Below are 15779 nucleotides of genomic sequence, written 5' to 3' on the forward strand. Positions count from 1 at the left end.
CACGGCGCCCGGCTCCGTCCCGGGCTGGTCTGCGCGCCGAGCCTCCTGCTCCCAGGGCTCGCAGCCGACTGTGCGGGAGCTTTCACCGCCGCCCGCGAGGGCCCGCCCCGCCGGGGCCCGCCACCTCCGCCCCGGCTCGGCCAGTCGCCCCTCGATGCCCCTCCCGCCGCAGGCCCGGGTCCCTCTCCCCTCTCCGGGACCGCGTCCCCAGACCCGACACTCGGGGCAAGTGCGCCTCGGAGGAAACACCAGCCTGCCTGGAACCTGGGTTTGAGCCCGCAGCTCACGAGTGTGTGACCTTGGGCTAATTTCGAGGACCCCTCAGTTTATAAAGCGAGGCAGCATCTTGGGGGTTGCCATAAAAGGGAGTGACCACTCTCCGGACACTGCAAACCCCTAGGGAGATTGAAGCACTATTTTTAAAGTCCAGTGGGTCTGACTGGAAACAGAGGCAGGAAGGCTTTGGGAGCCAAAGAATGGGCCCCGGGCTAGACTCGCCTGGGGCACCCAGAGGTACAGGAGACAAGCTGCTGCTCAGTCCCCCTGCTCCCATTTCTTCTCTTCTGTTTTGATTGTACTGAGGGCTCACCAGGGAGGGGGGGTCCCGGTCCCGGGCAGCCCTAGTGTGGACAGAAGACAGGGAACCCGCGGCCACAGCAGGGCCGAGCGGAGAAAGGAAACGTGTCTATGCCAGGCCTGGCTGCCGAGCCCCAGCAAGCCCCCGAAAGGCCCCAGAGCAGGGAGCCGTCTCTGCAGCGCCACCTGGTGACGGTAGGGGAGCAACGGCCAGAAGGTGACCCCCGACCCCAACCCTTCCAAAACAAGTCCCCCATTAACCATGGCTCTTGGTTGCAGCTGTTTTATTTCCAGCATGTTCCCAACCTGGTGACCCTCCACAGTCCAGCAGTAGAGAGGTGGGTAAGGAGTTAGGTCGGCCCGTACCTCCACCTGTCCCTAAGGTTACCTCGGTTGCTGAAAGCTAAACTCTTGGTCGCAAGGGCGACCTTCCCTAGGAGGGAGGAGACGCTGGAATAGCAGCCAAGCCTCCAAGCCACAGCCGGCTGGGATCAGCAGAGGTTGCAAAGTCCCACTCAGATGGATGGAGCCCTTCCCCTCCCAGCACTCATCCCTTCCCTGCCAGGGGCAGGGGCAGGGGCTGGGGCTGGGGTTGGGCTCAGTGCCCCAGCAGGCGCAGCATCTCTTGAGGATCCACCAGCTTCTCCCTGGGCTTCCCTGTGCCCTGGCCCCGGGCTACCTCCTCGGCATCCAGCTTCTCCCAGTCTGAGAAAGAGACTGGCCGGACCCCTGAAGCAGAGGGGAGATTGTCAACACCTCCTCCTTCACCCCTCCCAGAACCCCCTCCCAAAGAGTGAGGCCCCAGAGAAGGACCACCCACCCCACCTCCCAGGACCTCAGCATCGGGGCCCAGACCTCGGCTGCTGAGCAGGGCCTGGATGGCTGCGTAGCCAGGCCTGGGGCCCGAGGGGAGCAGCCCAGCCTTCAGGTCCTGCAGCAACATCTGGCCAGTGAGGAAGCTGTCAGTCATGGTTGTGGCTATGACACCTGTAGGTCCTCTCTTCACCCAGCCGCTGCAGTAGAGGCCTGAGAGGGGGTAACAAAAGGGGAAGGAAGGGAGGTGGCTGGATACCACTCTGGCCATCCTGTGCCCACAATCTATACCATGTGCACGCACACAGACACCCCACGCCTCTTGGCAGACTGTCGGCTGAGCCCGCTGTGGCCACTGGTCCACTGCCCTGGATTCTTCTCGCCCTGTTTTTACCAGGCCGACCCCCTTACACCTGTTTCTCTATAGATGAGGGGATCCCTAAGCTTAGGAGCTGAGGCTTGCTCCCCTGCAGTTTCAGTAGGCCCTTGGTAAATGTTTACCAAGTGAATTAATCACTAGATAAGTATGTGGGCCCTTAGTAAAGCTGGAAGCTCCCTGAGGACACAGGTTGCCTTATTAATCTCTAATCCCAGCACTAAGCACATGGCCTAGCCCAGAACAGACCTCAGTCAATGTCTGTTGAATGACTTAATGACCCGACATATGACCCATATGTCCTAGCTAGACTGGGACTTCTCTCAGGGCCAAGAGGAGGGTGGCACTGGGTCCTGGAGAGGGCCTGTCCTACAGAAGTTTCTCAGTGCACGTTGCTAGATGAATGAACGTGTGGCCCCAGGAGACACCAGCTTCTCGGCCTCTCACCATAATTCAGCACCCAGCCTCCTCACACCCTCTCACCTGGCACATCCATAACCCGGCCCTCCACATTGGGGATGACCCCAAGCTTGGAGTCAAAGGGCACGCTTGGGTCGACAGGGCGGCTCTTAAACCCAACGCTGCTGAGCACCAGCCCACAAGGGAGGTCTTCCATGTCTCCCGTGGGCACTGCACGGGTGGCCTCACCGACACCCTGTTGGGGAGAGTGCGGGCAACACCAGGCTGGGGTGCTGGGGTGGCAGAGGCCTGGGAACGAGGTGTCTTTGGGAAACATGAGACTCACCTCCAGTCTAGTGACTGCCAGGCGGACACCTGCTGCCCGCCGCCCATCTGGTGAGGGCAGCACCTGCTGGGGGCTTCGGAAAAAGCGGAGGCCCCAGGCACGGGAGGCTGGTGCCCGGCGGGCAGCCTGCTCCGGCCCTGGTTTCTCTGTGGCCGCTCGAAGCAGCAGTTCCGTCAGCCGCTTCCTTGGGCGGGGGACCTCTGTTGGCAACGCAGAATGTCTCCAGGCTGTCCCTGGGCCCCAGCCCTCTCCCTGCACACCCTTCCCCAGTCCCTGTCTGACCTAGGCCACCCTCCCCCTAGTATGTGGGGGGCCAGGCCAGGGTCCCTCACCCTTGATCTTGTCCTGGAGGCCCAAGAAATCTGCAGGATCCAAAATGGGCCGCGCTCCCGGTAACTGAATCATCTCCCGAAGCTCCTTGAAGGTGGGGGCAGGGAAAGGGGAGGACACAGTCCACCTCAGCCCGCCCCAGGGTCCAGCCCAGGCAGCAGAGACCTCCCCTCCTCCCTGAAGGCACAGGGCCCCCAGGGCCCTGGCTGCTCCCCTTCTTCCATCCCAGGCAGCAGCTACTCCCAGGGGCTCTGCCCCACCCCTACTCCTTAAGGAGGGGCCCCCTCCACTTGGAACCCTGGCTCCTCCCACTCTGGCCCCAGCACCTTAATGGTGAAGGCCACTTGCAGGGGTCCACGCCGGCCCACCAGCCACACTGTCTTCACTCGACTCTGCCTCAGTACACCCAGGGCTGCCTTCGTGATGTCCGTTCTCTGGCACAAAAGGAAGGCCTTGGAGTCATCAGACACTGACCCAGGAAAGGGCACTCTCCGTTTGGTCATGTCCCCACCGTGGGCCAGAAGGCTGGCGGCCCAAAATTGCACCACTGCTCCCCCCTGGTGGCCAAATGGAGCATTGCTGCCAACTCTGCAAATGGCTCCAACTAACAGCACACCAGGCCCACACGGTCATTCAACAAGGATTTACTGGGCCTCTACCATGTGCTCCCCTCCATGTGAAGAGCTTGGAGGAGCAGGGGTGGTCAATGGTGAGCAAAAGAGACAAGGAGCAGGCCCTCACAGAGCTTCTGATCTGCTGGGGAGATACTCATCAAATACTCATCAATGTGTGTAAAATTGCCGTGGCGATAACAGGCTGTGAAACAGAAGCAGATGGGGTTACGGGAGGCATGATGGGGGAGTGGACCAATTCAGGGAAGTTCTGGTGGAAAGGAAACTGAGCCAAGATCTCAAAGGTGAACTTTAGCTGTTAACTGGTGGGAGGTGAGTGGGGATGATCCAAGCAGGGGATGGTGTGAGCAAGGGTCCTGTGGCATACTGAAGAATAAGAGAAAAACACCACTTAGCTGGAGGCAGAAAGTGAAGGGAAAATGCTAGAAGAGGAAGCTCATGGCACTGCCCTTCAGAGGGCCTCTGCCTGGGCACCACGGGGAAACAGAGGCACTGAGTCCGGCTTGGAGAGGTGAGGCCTGAACCCTGCAGATAAGGGCACTCTCTCCTCAGGGTGACTCCACCTCCACCCCGCCCAGCCCCGACCTAACACTCACCTCCAGGTGCTCAGGTGGGGTCAGTAGGATGCGGGCCACATCCAGAGCCACGTTCCCCTGCCCCAGAATCACGGCTGTGTCACCGCTCAAGTCTGGCTCCAGCTGGAGGGGAAAGGTCTTGATAGGGTCCCCCGGCCTTGCTCCGCTCAGCTCATCTCAGTCTGCAGGTGCCTCACGCCTGGTCCCCACTGTGCCCTTGGGCTTCTCCACACCGGTAAAGTCCACGACTCTGGTCCCTCCTCCCCTACCTGGACCCAGCTCTCCCCCAAGGTCCTCCATAGCTGGCCTCCCACCTCAGTCAGCATGTTGTCACATCTCACCACTGGATGGCAGCTCCCTCTTTCCCCGGGTCTGGCATTAAAAGGCTGAGGGGCGGGGAGGAAGAGGCAGCAGGCATGCTTCCCAAACTCACCTCCCGGTTCTCAGGAAGCCCGTTGTACCAGCCCACAAAGGCCCGGGCGGAGCACACACCTGGCAGCTCCTCACCAGGAATTTCCAGGGCCCGATGGTCCTCTGCCCCGTAGCTCTGATGAAAGATGGCAGGCCCGAGACCCACAGCCCTCAACACTAGCACTGATGGGCTGGGCGGCCCCCCCAGGCTCCCAGTGGCCTCCTTCCAGCTTCTCCTCAGCAGCTTGCATCCTGGCCTCACCCCTGCTGCCTTCCACCCCCAGCCACCAGTCCCCTTCTGCAGCCCCTGCCTCCCCGACCTAGGGCCTGGCTGCACTCACCAGCACCACAGCATGGTAGGCCTCCCGCAGCTCCGGCACCGTCACATCCCTGCCCACCTCCACGTTGCCCCAGAAGGCACAGCGGCCAGAGTGGGCCGTCTGGGTAAATGTGTTGATGACATTCTGCCAGGTCCCCCGGGAATGGGAGGGGTTAGAGGGTGAGGTAGCTCCAGGGTCCACGTCTGCACCACCCTCACCACTCTGTGTCCCCAGGACGGAAGCTGGGTGGCATCGGCACAGACGGCATGAAGTCCTGTCATCCAGCCAGGGAGCCTCCCTGCCCTCCTCATCTTGACCAAAGCCTCCAAACCCCAGCCTCCAGGCCCACAGAGACCCACCTTCACCTCGGGGTGATCAGGCGCCACGCCAAAGCGCACCAGGCCAAAGGGCACGGGCTGCTTCTCGTAGATGTCCACATGGGCCTGGGGGTGCTGCTGGGAACAGGGTGGCAGCTGGTGGGGCTGAGAGAGGCTGGGACCCCCAGGTCCTCCCCTTCCCCAGATAGAGCAGGAGAGTTCAGGACTCTGGGCTGAGAACACAAGGTTTCCACCCTCTGCAAGGAAAAAGAGCACTCACTCCTCGTGGCAGCTTGCGCCTGTCAGCCCAGCACTTTGGGGGGCTGAGGTGGGCGGATCACCTGAGGTCAGGAATTTGAGACCGACCTGACCAACACGGTGAAACCCCGTCTCTACTAAAAATACAAAAATTAGCTGGGCATGGTAGTGGGCACCTGTAATCCCAGCTACTCAGGAGGCCAAGGCAGGAGAATCACTTGAACCTGGGAGGCAGAGTTTGCAATGAACCAAGATCGCGCAACTGCACTCCAGCCTGGGTGACAGAGCAAGACTCTGTCTCCAAAAAAAAAGAAAAGAAAAAAGGAGACGGCCAGCCCTTGGAGATGGGGAGAAATGTGGCCAGCTGAGGAGGCTGTGGCTTTCCCCAACTGGAATTGTATCAGGGCGGCTTCTTTATCTTCTCAGGTCAAGCACAACCCACAGCCCTGGCCTCCAACCCTTCGACACTTGGGACCCTCAGGTCCCAGCCAGTCTGAGGACCTGAGGGCCACCCTCCAAATTCACAGGTGCCTTAGCTCTAGTGCCCAGGACCACACTCTGGGAAAAGGGGAGCAGCAGGACAGGGTGGGGCACAGGTGGGGATTCATGGGGAAGAGAGGTGGAAATGGGCCTGCTCTCAGTCTTAGAAAGACAGTCTCAGGCAGTGATTCTGCACTGACCGCCTTCCCGGGGCACCTTGATAGACCATGTGGAAGGCACAGGGTCAGGGGTCCAGCAGGCAAGTCTGGTCTGGCTCTGCCACCAACCAGCCACATGATCCCAGCAAGTCCCAGGGCCTCCCCAGGTCTCAGTCTCCCCCTCTGCACACTAGGACGGATGACAGCTCCCTCTCACAGCTGCTGGAAAGCACCAGGAGGTCAGGGTGGTGGGACTCTGGGCCACAGGCCAGTTAGCAGTAAAGCAGTTAGGGGTGCTATGGCTGACACGCTCAGCCCCCCATCCTATCATAGGTCCCCACTATGACACCTCCAGCTTCACTGGGACTCAAGGCAAATAAGCCCCTACCCATCAGTCTCCCCACCCACAACAAAGGCTCCCACCCACCTCCTCACCTTTGCCCAAATCCCCTCTTCCCCTCCACTCCCCTGCCTGCGCCCAAGTCCACCCTCCCCCACCTCCTGCCTCTCTCCATCCCAGGCCAGCCACAGGGGGCTACCCAAACCACCTCCCTCAAGTCCCACGATGTTGTACCCACAAAGCGCTCCCAACTTGGAGTCAAACAGGTAGCCTTGGGTGCCAATCCCAGCTCCAGCACTAGCTGGCTTATGGCCTGGGGAAAGTTTCTTCTCTGTCCAAAAGAAGAGCCCTGTGGCGTCCTGCTCAAGGTTAAATGAGTAATCAGGCAGCCCGGGGTGCAACCTACTCTGAGTGTTCAATCAAGGAGGGAGCTATCATTACTATTCTGTTGTTGTATGTCACTGCCTTGCTCAAAAATCTTCGCTGGGGCCCAGTGCCACAGCATAAAGTTCAAACTGCTCGGCCTGGAGGTCAACACCTCACCCAACCGACCTCTCTATCCTTATCTTCCATTCTTTCCTGTGACGGATCCTTCACTCTGGGTCACGATGTCCTCTCCAGGGCCACCTCCGGAACAAAGTCTGCCGGATATTCTTACCCCTTATCTCCCGTGGCTAACCTCATCTTCCAGCTTTCCTTCCTTCCTCCCTCCCTCCCTCCCATCCCTCTAGCTGCTCCCCGCTAACAAGGACATTCTCTGAGGTTCTGATGTGGCCCCCCTCCCTCCTCCCTGGGGATTTAACCCACTCCCTCCTGCAACCCCAAATTCCCTTTAACTTGCTGATGACTTTCTACTCTCTCTCTCCTGCTGAGACATCTTCCCAAGCTCCAAACCTGAAACCCCTGGATGTCCCACCCCAGACATCTCAAATCCATCCAGATTCTAGCCAAGTCCCCTTGCCCCAAACCTCTCCCCTTCTACTCCTGTTCCCTCGACCCCATCCACTCAGGGCCCAAGCTGGAACTTGGGGCTCCTCCCTGACCCCCCACCTGATCCCATCAATCCCCTATCCTCCCAGTCCTCTTCCTCACTACCACCCCAGCAGCTCCCCACTGCTCTCTGGCCACCAGCCCTTCCTGGACCTACCCTGCAGGCAGAGGGGGATCCTGAAGGAAATCAGCACCCTGAAAACTCTCCAGTGAAGCCAACCACCTACAGCAGTGGGCACAGGAATCCTTCACGGTGTTTAACATTGCTGACTCTTGGGCCCAGCCACAGAGTGTGATTAGGTCCGAGCTAGGCCCAGAAATGTGTATTTTGATAAGATGTCCCAGGAGACTCTGATGGGGGAAGAGGAGGCAGCTGTGGACACCTCCCAGCGAAACCTGCCTCCAGAGCCTGGTCAGTGGCTTCCAAGCCTCCCAGGATCTGGGTCCTACCTCGGCTCTCAGCCTCGGCTCTCACCTCCTCATTCCTTACTGCACACACACCTTCCAGAACTTGCCCTTTCTCCAGAGGGCCATTCTCTTCCTCTTTGTTCACACAGTTTTCTGTGCCTGGGACACTCCTGCCATTGTCCCCCAACCTGACATCTACTGTCCTTCAGACTGCAGTTGGGACATCTCTTCCTCCAGACTGGGCATGGACCCCCTCCCCGCACCCCAGTCTCTGTGCTCACAGCCGTCAGAGCCCTAAAATACCTTGTAAATTATCCGCCTGTCCCCCCGACATTCCAATGTCAGGTCCTCGAGCACAGGGACGTCTGTCCTGCTCACCCCCATGTTCCCAGTGAAGCCTGTGCCCAGAACGTGTTACGTCCAGTAAATGGTTACTGAATGGACGAACATGGATGGCCTCACATGGAGCTGCCTTTGCTCAGATTCCAGTGCCATCCCTGCTCCGCAGTGGAAACCTGGACAACCTCATTCAGCCCTAGCATCCTTACCTGTGAAGCAAGAGGCATGACACCTGCTTTGCAGGTTGTCATGAGGATGCTACGAGATGCTGTGCTCAGTGCCTGACTCAAGCTAAGTGCCACTGTCCCAAACGTGCTGCACGTGGTCCTGTCTTAGGAGCACAGCCAGTAGCTTGGAGCTCCCTGTGGGCAAAGATCAGCCCAAGGATCAGAACAAGGGTTGTAACTGGCCTGAGCCCCTCCCCATCCCATTCCACAAGGAAAGCATGCACGTGTCTGCCAGCTGAGTACACTTGTGCCAAGAACACTGCCTGGCCGGGCACGGGGACTCACACCTGTAATCTCAGCACTTTGGGAGGCCAAGGTCAGGAGTTCAAAACCAGCCTGATCAACATGGTGAAAGCCGGTCTCAACTAAAAATACAAAAATTAGCTGGATGTGGTGGTGTGCGCCTGTAACCCCGTTACTCAGGAGGCTGAGGCAGGAGAATCGCTTGAACCTGGGAGGTGGAGGTTGAAGTGAGCTGAGATTGTGCCACTGAACTCCAGCCTGGGTGACAGAGCCAGACTCCATCTCAAAAAAAAAACAGAGCACTGCCTGGAAGGCTTACTCTCCCCACTTCCAAAATTTCAGGCTCAGCTAACAAAATGTCCCTTATACGAAGCCCTTCAGGGCCTCTCCAGCCCCTGTGTGCTCCCTGATTTCCATCCCAGAGCCCAGGCTGTCCTCCCTCCCACATGGCAGCGTGCCCATGGCCTTGCATTCCAGAATGACTCCCCACATGTGGGAGGCCCTCGCCAAAGCCCTTGGTCTGCTTCAATGCAGCTCAAATGCACTCTCTCTTTTTTTTTTTTTGAGACAGGGTCTTTCTCTGTCGCCCAGGCTGGAGGTGGCTCAATGTCACCTCCACCTCCTGGGTTCAAGCGATCCTCCAGACTCAGCCTCCTAAGTACCTGGGACTATATACATGTGCCACCACACGTGACCAAATTTTGTATTTTCAGTAGAGATGGGGGTTTCACCATGTTGGCCAGGCTTGTCTCAAACTCCTGACCTCACGTGACCCACCTGCCTCAGCCTCCCAAAGTGCTGGGATTACAGGCATGAGCCACCTGGGCTTCCGACCCAGGAAACAGTTTCTGATTGACCCCACCTGCCTCGGCGCATGCTGCCCACATTATTGTAATTAGCTCTTTCAGCTGTGTTGCCTGGGAAGCATGCATGGCTCACTTTTCAGCAGAGTGATCAGCTCATCCCGGTTTCCCAAGAACCTTCAGCTAGCGCTGAAGTCCCTTGTCCTGGGCAATCCAGGCCAGTTGGTCACCCTACATTTCGTGTGTGTGTGTGTATAATTAAGATATTCATCCTTTCTCCTGTCTCCACGGACACTCCAAGCCTCTCCAAAGCTAGGCAATTGTCTCATGTCTCAGTTAACCTGGGTATCCCTTCTCTACTCTGTCCCCAAGTCTGATGTGGAGTCTCAAGTATAACCTGTAGACTTGGCTTGGGGCCCTTCCTGCCAAGGCAGACACTGAAAGCCTTGAGATCCTGGCCTTCACAGGGAAAGGAGAGGGGCAGAGAGCAGGCTGAAATAACAGAATGGCATGGAGGACTGGAGCTATGGGTGAGGAGGGCATGGCAAGGCAGGTAAAGTTACAGAAAGCGGAGAAGGTGGGTAGCCTCAAGATGCAGGATGTTTGGGACAAAGTGAAGACAGAGGAGAAAAGAGGGAAGATAAAGGAGAACAAAGTCTTTTTGCAGGTCTACACAAACCCCCTGGAGTGCTTGGCCAGGGAGGCAAAGCTGACTACCTGCCACTGACCACTCACCACCAATGTGTGTTTTATCCCTCTCTCACACTGAGGACATGAGGGGAGGGGAGCCTCAGGTGTAGGTGAGGAAGCAAGTGGGAAGTATCCAGGCCAGATGGCTGGGGGCTCCTTCCCCATCAGGCATCCAGGAGTGCTCTTAAAACCCAAAGAGGGTGAGCCTTGCCCTTAGGACTGGAGCAGCAGGTGAATGATGGACTATGAGTAAGTGGTTTACCTTTAGCAGGTGTTGGGCTGTGTAAAAGCCAGCAGGGCCACTGCCCACCACACAGATCTGAAGGGTCTTCTCCTGTGTGGATAAATGGTGGCGGAAGCCTGGGGCCAGGCAGAGGAGAAGGAAAAGGTCAAAATTAACTTCTCTCCCCAGTCCCAAACCAACCTGAATATCCAACAGAAGCTGGAACCTCCCAAGCTTCACCCTCACCTGCATCCTCCTTCTCTTGTTCCTCAAGGCTGTGGCATTTGAGGGTCTCTTACTTCATCTGAACCCCCAAAGGCTGTGTGTTCCTCCAGAGCCTCGCATCTCACCCATGAACCTACTACACCACTACCAATGGCCTGCCCAATAACACTTCATTCCCTATCCAATCGACCAGAATCCCACATCCTTCCAACGGCCTCCACATCATCCCAATCTCGCCCCCGTGGGTCTCCCCACAGTGTCCCTCCTCTAACCCCTCTCTCTCTCCACAAAACGCTACACTGCCCATATGGACCCATCTTATTCCTACAGATCACTGTTTCGACTCAGACTTCGCCTCTCGCCCCACAGACCTCCGTATCACTCCCCATTCACCCCGTCTCACACCTGTGGATCTCAAAGTCTCTCCTTTATACCTTTGTTGACCTCCTCTCTCACCCTAGAAGCCTTACATCTCACGCACAGATCTCCGCCCACTCCCGTACACTACCGCGATCTCGCTAGCAGGAAGACACTCCTTCAGTCTCACCCTTCTCCAGCCCTTCCCCAGCTCGGCTCCGACCCCTACTCAGCGCTCGCAGGCCTCCCCGCCCTCCCATCCAGCCCCAAAGGCGCCCTGCTCCTACTCGGGGTGCTCCCGGCGGGAGGCGGCCGGGTCCGAGGCCACGCCGACCAGCCCCACCAGCGCCAGCAGCGCGAAGCCATGGCTGGGAACAGCAACCTGCAAGCGGATCTTGTCCTGGCTACTGCCCCGCAGTGCAAGCCTGCCCCTGCCCGGGCCCGCCCACAAGCCAGGCCCCGCCCCTAAACCCCGCCCCCCGCGCTCCGGGAAAGCAGAGCGTTGCGGCTCCACCCCTACTGCCGAGAGAACCCCGCCCCCAAAAGAGAGACCCGCCCTTTACTACGCCCCACCGTAGAAGCCCCGCCCCTCAGAGCATCCGGGGTATACGCGATTTAATACATTTCTCCCCAAGCCTCACCTTCCCCCCAATCCCGGAAGCCTAGAAGAGAGCGAATCCCATCGCTGTTTCAGTCCTTTCCCAAGGAAATAACCAATTAGAAAGGAGACTATTTTACTTAGCCGCGCCCCTCTCGGGGAGTCGCTCGTCGCTCGCTGATGACGCATACACCCTTGCCATTTGATAGCGAATCCTCCCGCGTGACTTCGTTCCAGCCAATCATTAGTCCGGCTCCAAGCGAGCCTTCCCGCCTTTGGGAAATAACCCGTGCGGAAGTCCGGAACAAGGGAGTTCCCGCGCGGAACCCAGCAGCTTCATTCTTCGACCCCGGGTGTTGTGCCTAGGTAATCCCTCAAATCCCTGTCTTTGTCGGACCAGGGAGAATATTAAACCCTGGAAAGTTCGTCCCACCTCACCTCCTTTCCCATTACATAGGTGAAGAAAAGGGGGGCGTGGCAGTGGCTTACCTATGGGACTAAGGACAGAGCCTCCGACCCCCGTGCAGCCGTGCCGGGACCAGGGTTGAGGTACTCTCCTCGGGTTCAGAATTTAAGGGGGCTCCAAAACACTCAGTAATCAAGATAAATATAATACTGCAACGTTTTAAAAGGTCAAAATTAATGCAACAAGTCTATGACCAAAATATTTTTTTAAATAAGAACAGGATCCGTAGTTACAACGGACCCAATAAACCTAATCCCTCTTCCTTTTCCCCATGGGCCTTCTTGTCAAGCATTACTTCCTTGGAGAAGCCTTTTCTCTGACCCGTCCCATCCCAAGTTCCAAGGAGTTAAAGGCTTCTCATTCCACAGCATCCGACCTTTCCGCATCATGACTTACTACACTGTCGTTTTTAATGAGATTTTAAATTCAAGAATAACATACAGAAAACTGCACAAATCTTAAGTGTACAACTTGACAATATATCACAAGGTGTAACCATATAACCACCACCCAGATCAAGAAATAAAACATGGCCAATATCCCAGTAGTCCTCTGTGCCCTTACTGTTCACTTCCCCTCTCGCCCACTGGTAAGTAAATACTGTACTGCTTTCTAATAGGTCCTGTGTTTTATGCCTGTTCCACTAGACCAGGAGTAGGCAAACATATAGATTGCAGGCCAGATACTGTCCACCAACATGTTTTGAATGACCAACAAGAATGGCTTTTACTGTTTTTGGTTTTTTGAAGGTTTTGGGGTTTTTGGTTTTGGTTTTGGTTTTTGAGACAGGGTCCCGCTCTGTCACCCAGGCTGGAGTGCAGTGGTGCCATCTCGGCTCACTGCAACCTCTGCTTCCTGGCTCAAGCAAGCCTCAGGCCTCAGCCTCCCGAGTGGCTGGGACCACAGGTGCCTGCCACCACACCTGGTTCATTTTTGCATTTTTTGTGAAAATGGGATTTTGCCATGTCGCCCAGGCTGGTCTCAAACTCCTGAGCTCAAAGCGATCCTCACCTTGCAAAGTGCCAGGATTACAGGAGTGAGCCACTGCACCCAGCTGGTTTTGACATTTTTAATGGTAAAAAATAAAATCGTGTGACACGTAAAAATTACATAAAATTCAGACTTCAGTTTGAATAAAACTTTTTATTGGAAGACATCCATGCTTCTTTACATATTGTCTATGGCTGTATTTGTGCTTTGATGGCACAATTGAGTAATTGTAACAGAGATCATATGGTTCGCAAAGCCCCAGATATTTACTATCTGGTCCTTTACAGAGTTTGACCACCCCTGCAGTAGACTAAGCTCCACGAAGATGGGGACCCAGTCTCATTAGCTCTTGTATCCCCAGGGCTTCACACACTGGCTGGCACATAATGGAAGTTCATACAATCGAAAGTGTATGTAGGGCTTCCCATCTAGAGGCAGTATATCTGGTGGTGAAGAGGATGGATTCTAGAGTCAGACAACACTGGGTTTGAATCGCTCTTCCTCTGCTTACTAGCTATATGACGTTGAGAAATTTAATCTCACCAGGACTTTTTTTCACCATCTGTAACATTCGGGGGAAATACGAACAGTGGCAATTTGTTGTAGACATTAAAATCAGGTGATGTAGCTAAAGACTGCTTCCACAAATGCTAGATAAATATGAGTTATTATCGTCATCCATATGTATTATGACCTCCCATATGTCTCTGTAGATTAGGCCTTAGGTCTCTGCAGAGACCTGGATATACTTCATTCACTCCTGTCACCTCCCTCACCTCTCAGGCCCCAGAAATTCCCAGCCCACATCCTAAGCGAAACAGAAAATGGAGCCTCAAAGCAATCGAGTGACTTGTTCCCAGGATACCCGTGGTACAGCCAGATCTGGCACCAGGGCCTGCAGCTGCTGCCCATACCCCAGTCAAGTCCAGATCAATAACAATGAGTCATTGGTTATGTATTTGGATAGTTTTAATTATGAGCCAGGACTGTGCAACTGGGGCCTTTTCTGCCACTGCATTTATCAGATGGAGAATTAGCAGTTTGATTAATTACACCCCTAGACCTCAAGGCCATTTCTAAGCTGCTAATGCATTTCCAAGGAGCAGCAATAACATATAGCAAAGCGGTGGGCTGGGGAGCCGCCAAGCCTGCCTCGTGCCAAGAGGGCTGCCTGGATCCAAAATTCCAGTCTATCAGTCAGCCTTCTAGCACGGAACAGATGGCACACTCAAAAGGGGTGATTGAGGACAGTTTAATGAAGGAGTTTGTATACAGAGGTGTGAGCAGGGTGAAGGGAATGGAGAAGCACCCCAGGCTAGCAACAGCTGGAAGCCACTACTACCACAAGCCTGGAGGGAGCTGTTTCAGACTGTTTAGGAACTAGTGAGAGCCTGTAGCTGTGGAAAAGGGCGTGTGAAGGAGCTGCGATCTTTGGTAAAGGAAGGTGTGGTGGAGATGAGTGGGGAGTGCACCTAAAGGAATCAGTGGCCTCTCTGCAGCTGCCTAAGGCCACACCACAGAGGGGCTCTCCAACGGAACAGGGCTCAGGGAATGCCTGTGCCTGTAGCCAGACCCCTCTGCCCATCCCACAGGCTCCCATTTGCCGGCAGTTTGTCTCCTTATCAGCAGGGTCAGCACGCCTTTCACCCCATCCAAGGCCTTCACTGAAAAACAAGGCAATTACGTGCTCAGAGAATGACTTGCATGTTCTCAACTGGGTTGACTTGGCAATGTCTGGAGACATTTTTGATTGTCACAACTTGAGCTCCCAGCATCTACTAGGTAGAAACCAGTGATGCTGCTAAACATCCTATAATGCACAGGACAGCCCCCAACAACACAGAATTGGCCAGATAAAATGTCAGTAGTGACCGGGCACAGTGGCTCCTGCCTGTAATCCTAACACTTTGGGAGGTCGAGGTGGGCGGATTGCCTGAGCTCAGGAGTTCGAGACCAGCTTGGGCAACATGGTGAAACTCCGTCTCTACTAAAATAACAAAAAATTAGCCGGGCATGGCGGCAGGTGCCTGTAGTCCGAGCTACTCGGGAGGTCGAGAATCGCTTGAACCCGGGAGGCGGAAGTTGCAGTGAGCTGAGATCACGCCACTGCACTCCAGCCTGCACAACAGCGCAAGACTTCGTCTCCATTAAAAAAAAAAAAAAAAAAAGGTCAATGGTGCCAAGGTGAGAGACCCTGTTTTCAACTAATGGGTCTGGCCTCCTCTGTCTCTCCCTCAGCCTCCACCTGGGCACTTCCTGGCACCCTCCCAGTCCAGCCTCCAGCTGGGGCAGCTCCTGACCCTCTCAATACTACCCACTGTAGGCTGAATCTCAGTGGTGTCCCCCAGCGCCTTGGCCTCTTCCTCTGCCTGGCATTGGCGGTTCCCTTATATTCCCACCTTATTCCCAGGCTGCAGACCATCCTTCCACAGCCCCGCCCAGCCCCGACTTCAGGCGCTTCTATCTGCACCCCACCCTCCTCCCATTCCTCTGTGAGGCCATCTGTCCTCCAGACCCTGTTCCCAGAACCCCCTCCAACCCCAGCCCCCTCCCACAAATTCTTCTCTCTCCCAGTGGATGATCCCCAGGTTCACCACTTCTGAACATCACAGAACAAAGCAAACTGTTTGAACTAGCCAAGGTCACATTCGAAGCTATTTATTCTTTTTTTTTTTTTTTTTTTGACATGGAGTCTCGCTCTGTCACCCAGGCTGGAGTGCAATGGTGGAATCTCGGCTCACTGCAACCTCCACCTCCCAGGTTCAAGTGATTCTCCTGCCTCAGCCTCCTCAGTAGCTGGAACTACAGGCACCTGCCACCACACCCAGCTAAATTTTTTTTTTTTTTTTTTTTTTTGGAGGGGAGGCCGGCTTCCTTCCCCGTGTCGGA

General features: G+C 55.8%; 1 protein-coding gene across 12 annotated transcripts; it reads right to left on the reverse strand.

Annotated features, from left to right (window-relative positions):
- Positions 1 to 843: 843 nt before the first annotated feature.
- On the reverse strand, positions 844 to 11560 carry FDXR (ferredoxin reductase). Of its 12 annotated transcripts, none has more exons than XM_017884820.1 (12): positions 11478 to 11560; positions 10294 to 10391; positions 8278 to 8430; positions 5138 to 5233; positions 4800 to 4922; positions 4481 to 4594; positions 4069 to 4170; positions 3167 to 3292; positions 2843 to 2927; positions 2249 to 2710; positions 1432 to 1602; positions 844 to 1305 (listed from the first exon to the last, which is right to left on the reverse strand). In XM_017884820.1, exons 3-12 carry the CDS (start codon positions 8317 to 8319, stop codon positions 1175 to 1177), a joined length of 1452 nt encoding a protein of 483 aa, XP_017740309.1. In that variant the 5' UTR covers positions 8320 to 8430; positions 10294 to 10391; positions 11478 to 11560; the 3' UTR covers positions 844 to 1174. The 12 variants fall into 12 exon arrangements, with proteins under 12 accessions (XP_017740309.1, XP_017740307.1, XP_017740305.1 ...); XM_017884818.1 differs by lacking the exons at positions 8278 to 8430; positions 11478 to 11560 and adding an exon at positions 11124 to 11283 and having other exon boundaries at positions 2249 to 2420; positions 2511 to 2710; positions 3167 to 3274; positions 5138 to 5230; XM_017884816.1 differs by lacking the exons at positions 8278 to 8430; positions 11478 to 11560 and adding an exon at positions 11124 to 11283 and having other exon boundaries at positions 2249 to 2420; positions 2511 to 2710; positions 5138 to 5230.
- Between the last annotated feature and the right edge of the window lie 4219 nt (positions 11561 to 15779).

The sequence above is a fragment of the Rhinopithecus bieti genome, unplaced genomic scaffold (genome assembly GCF_001698545.2).
Source record: "Rhinopithecus bieti isolate Rb0 unplaced genomic scaffold, ASM169854v2 scaffold_13400, whole genome shotgun sequence".
Classification (NCBI taxonomy): Eukaryota; Metazoa; Chordata; class Mammalia; order Primates; family Cercopithecidae; genus Rhinopithecus; species Rhinopithecus bieti.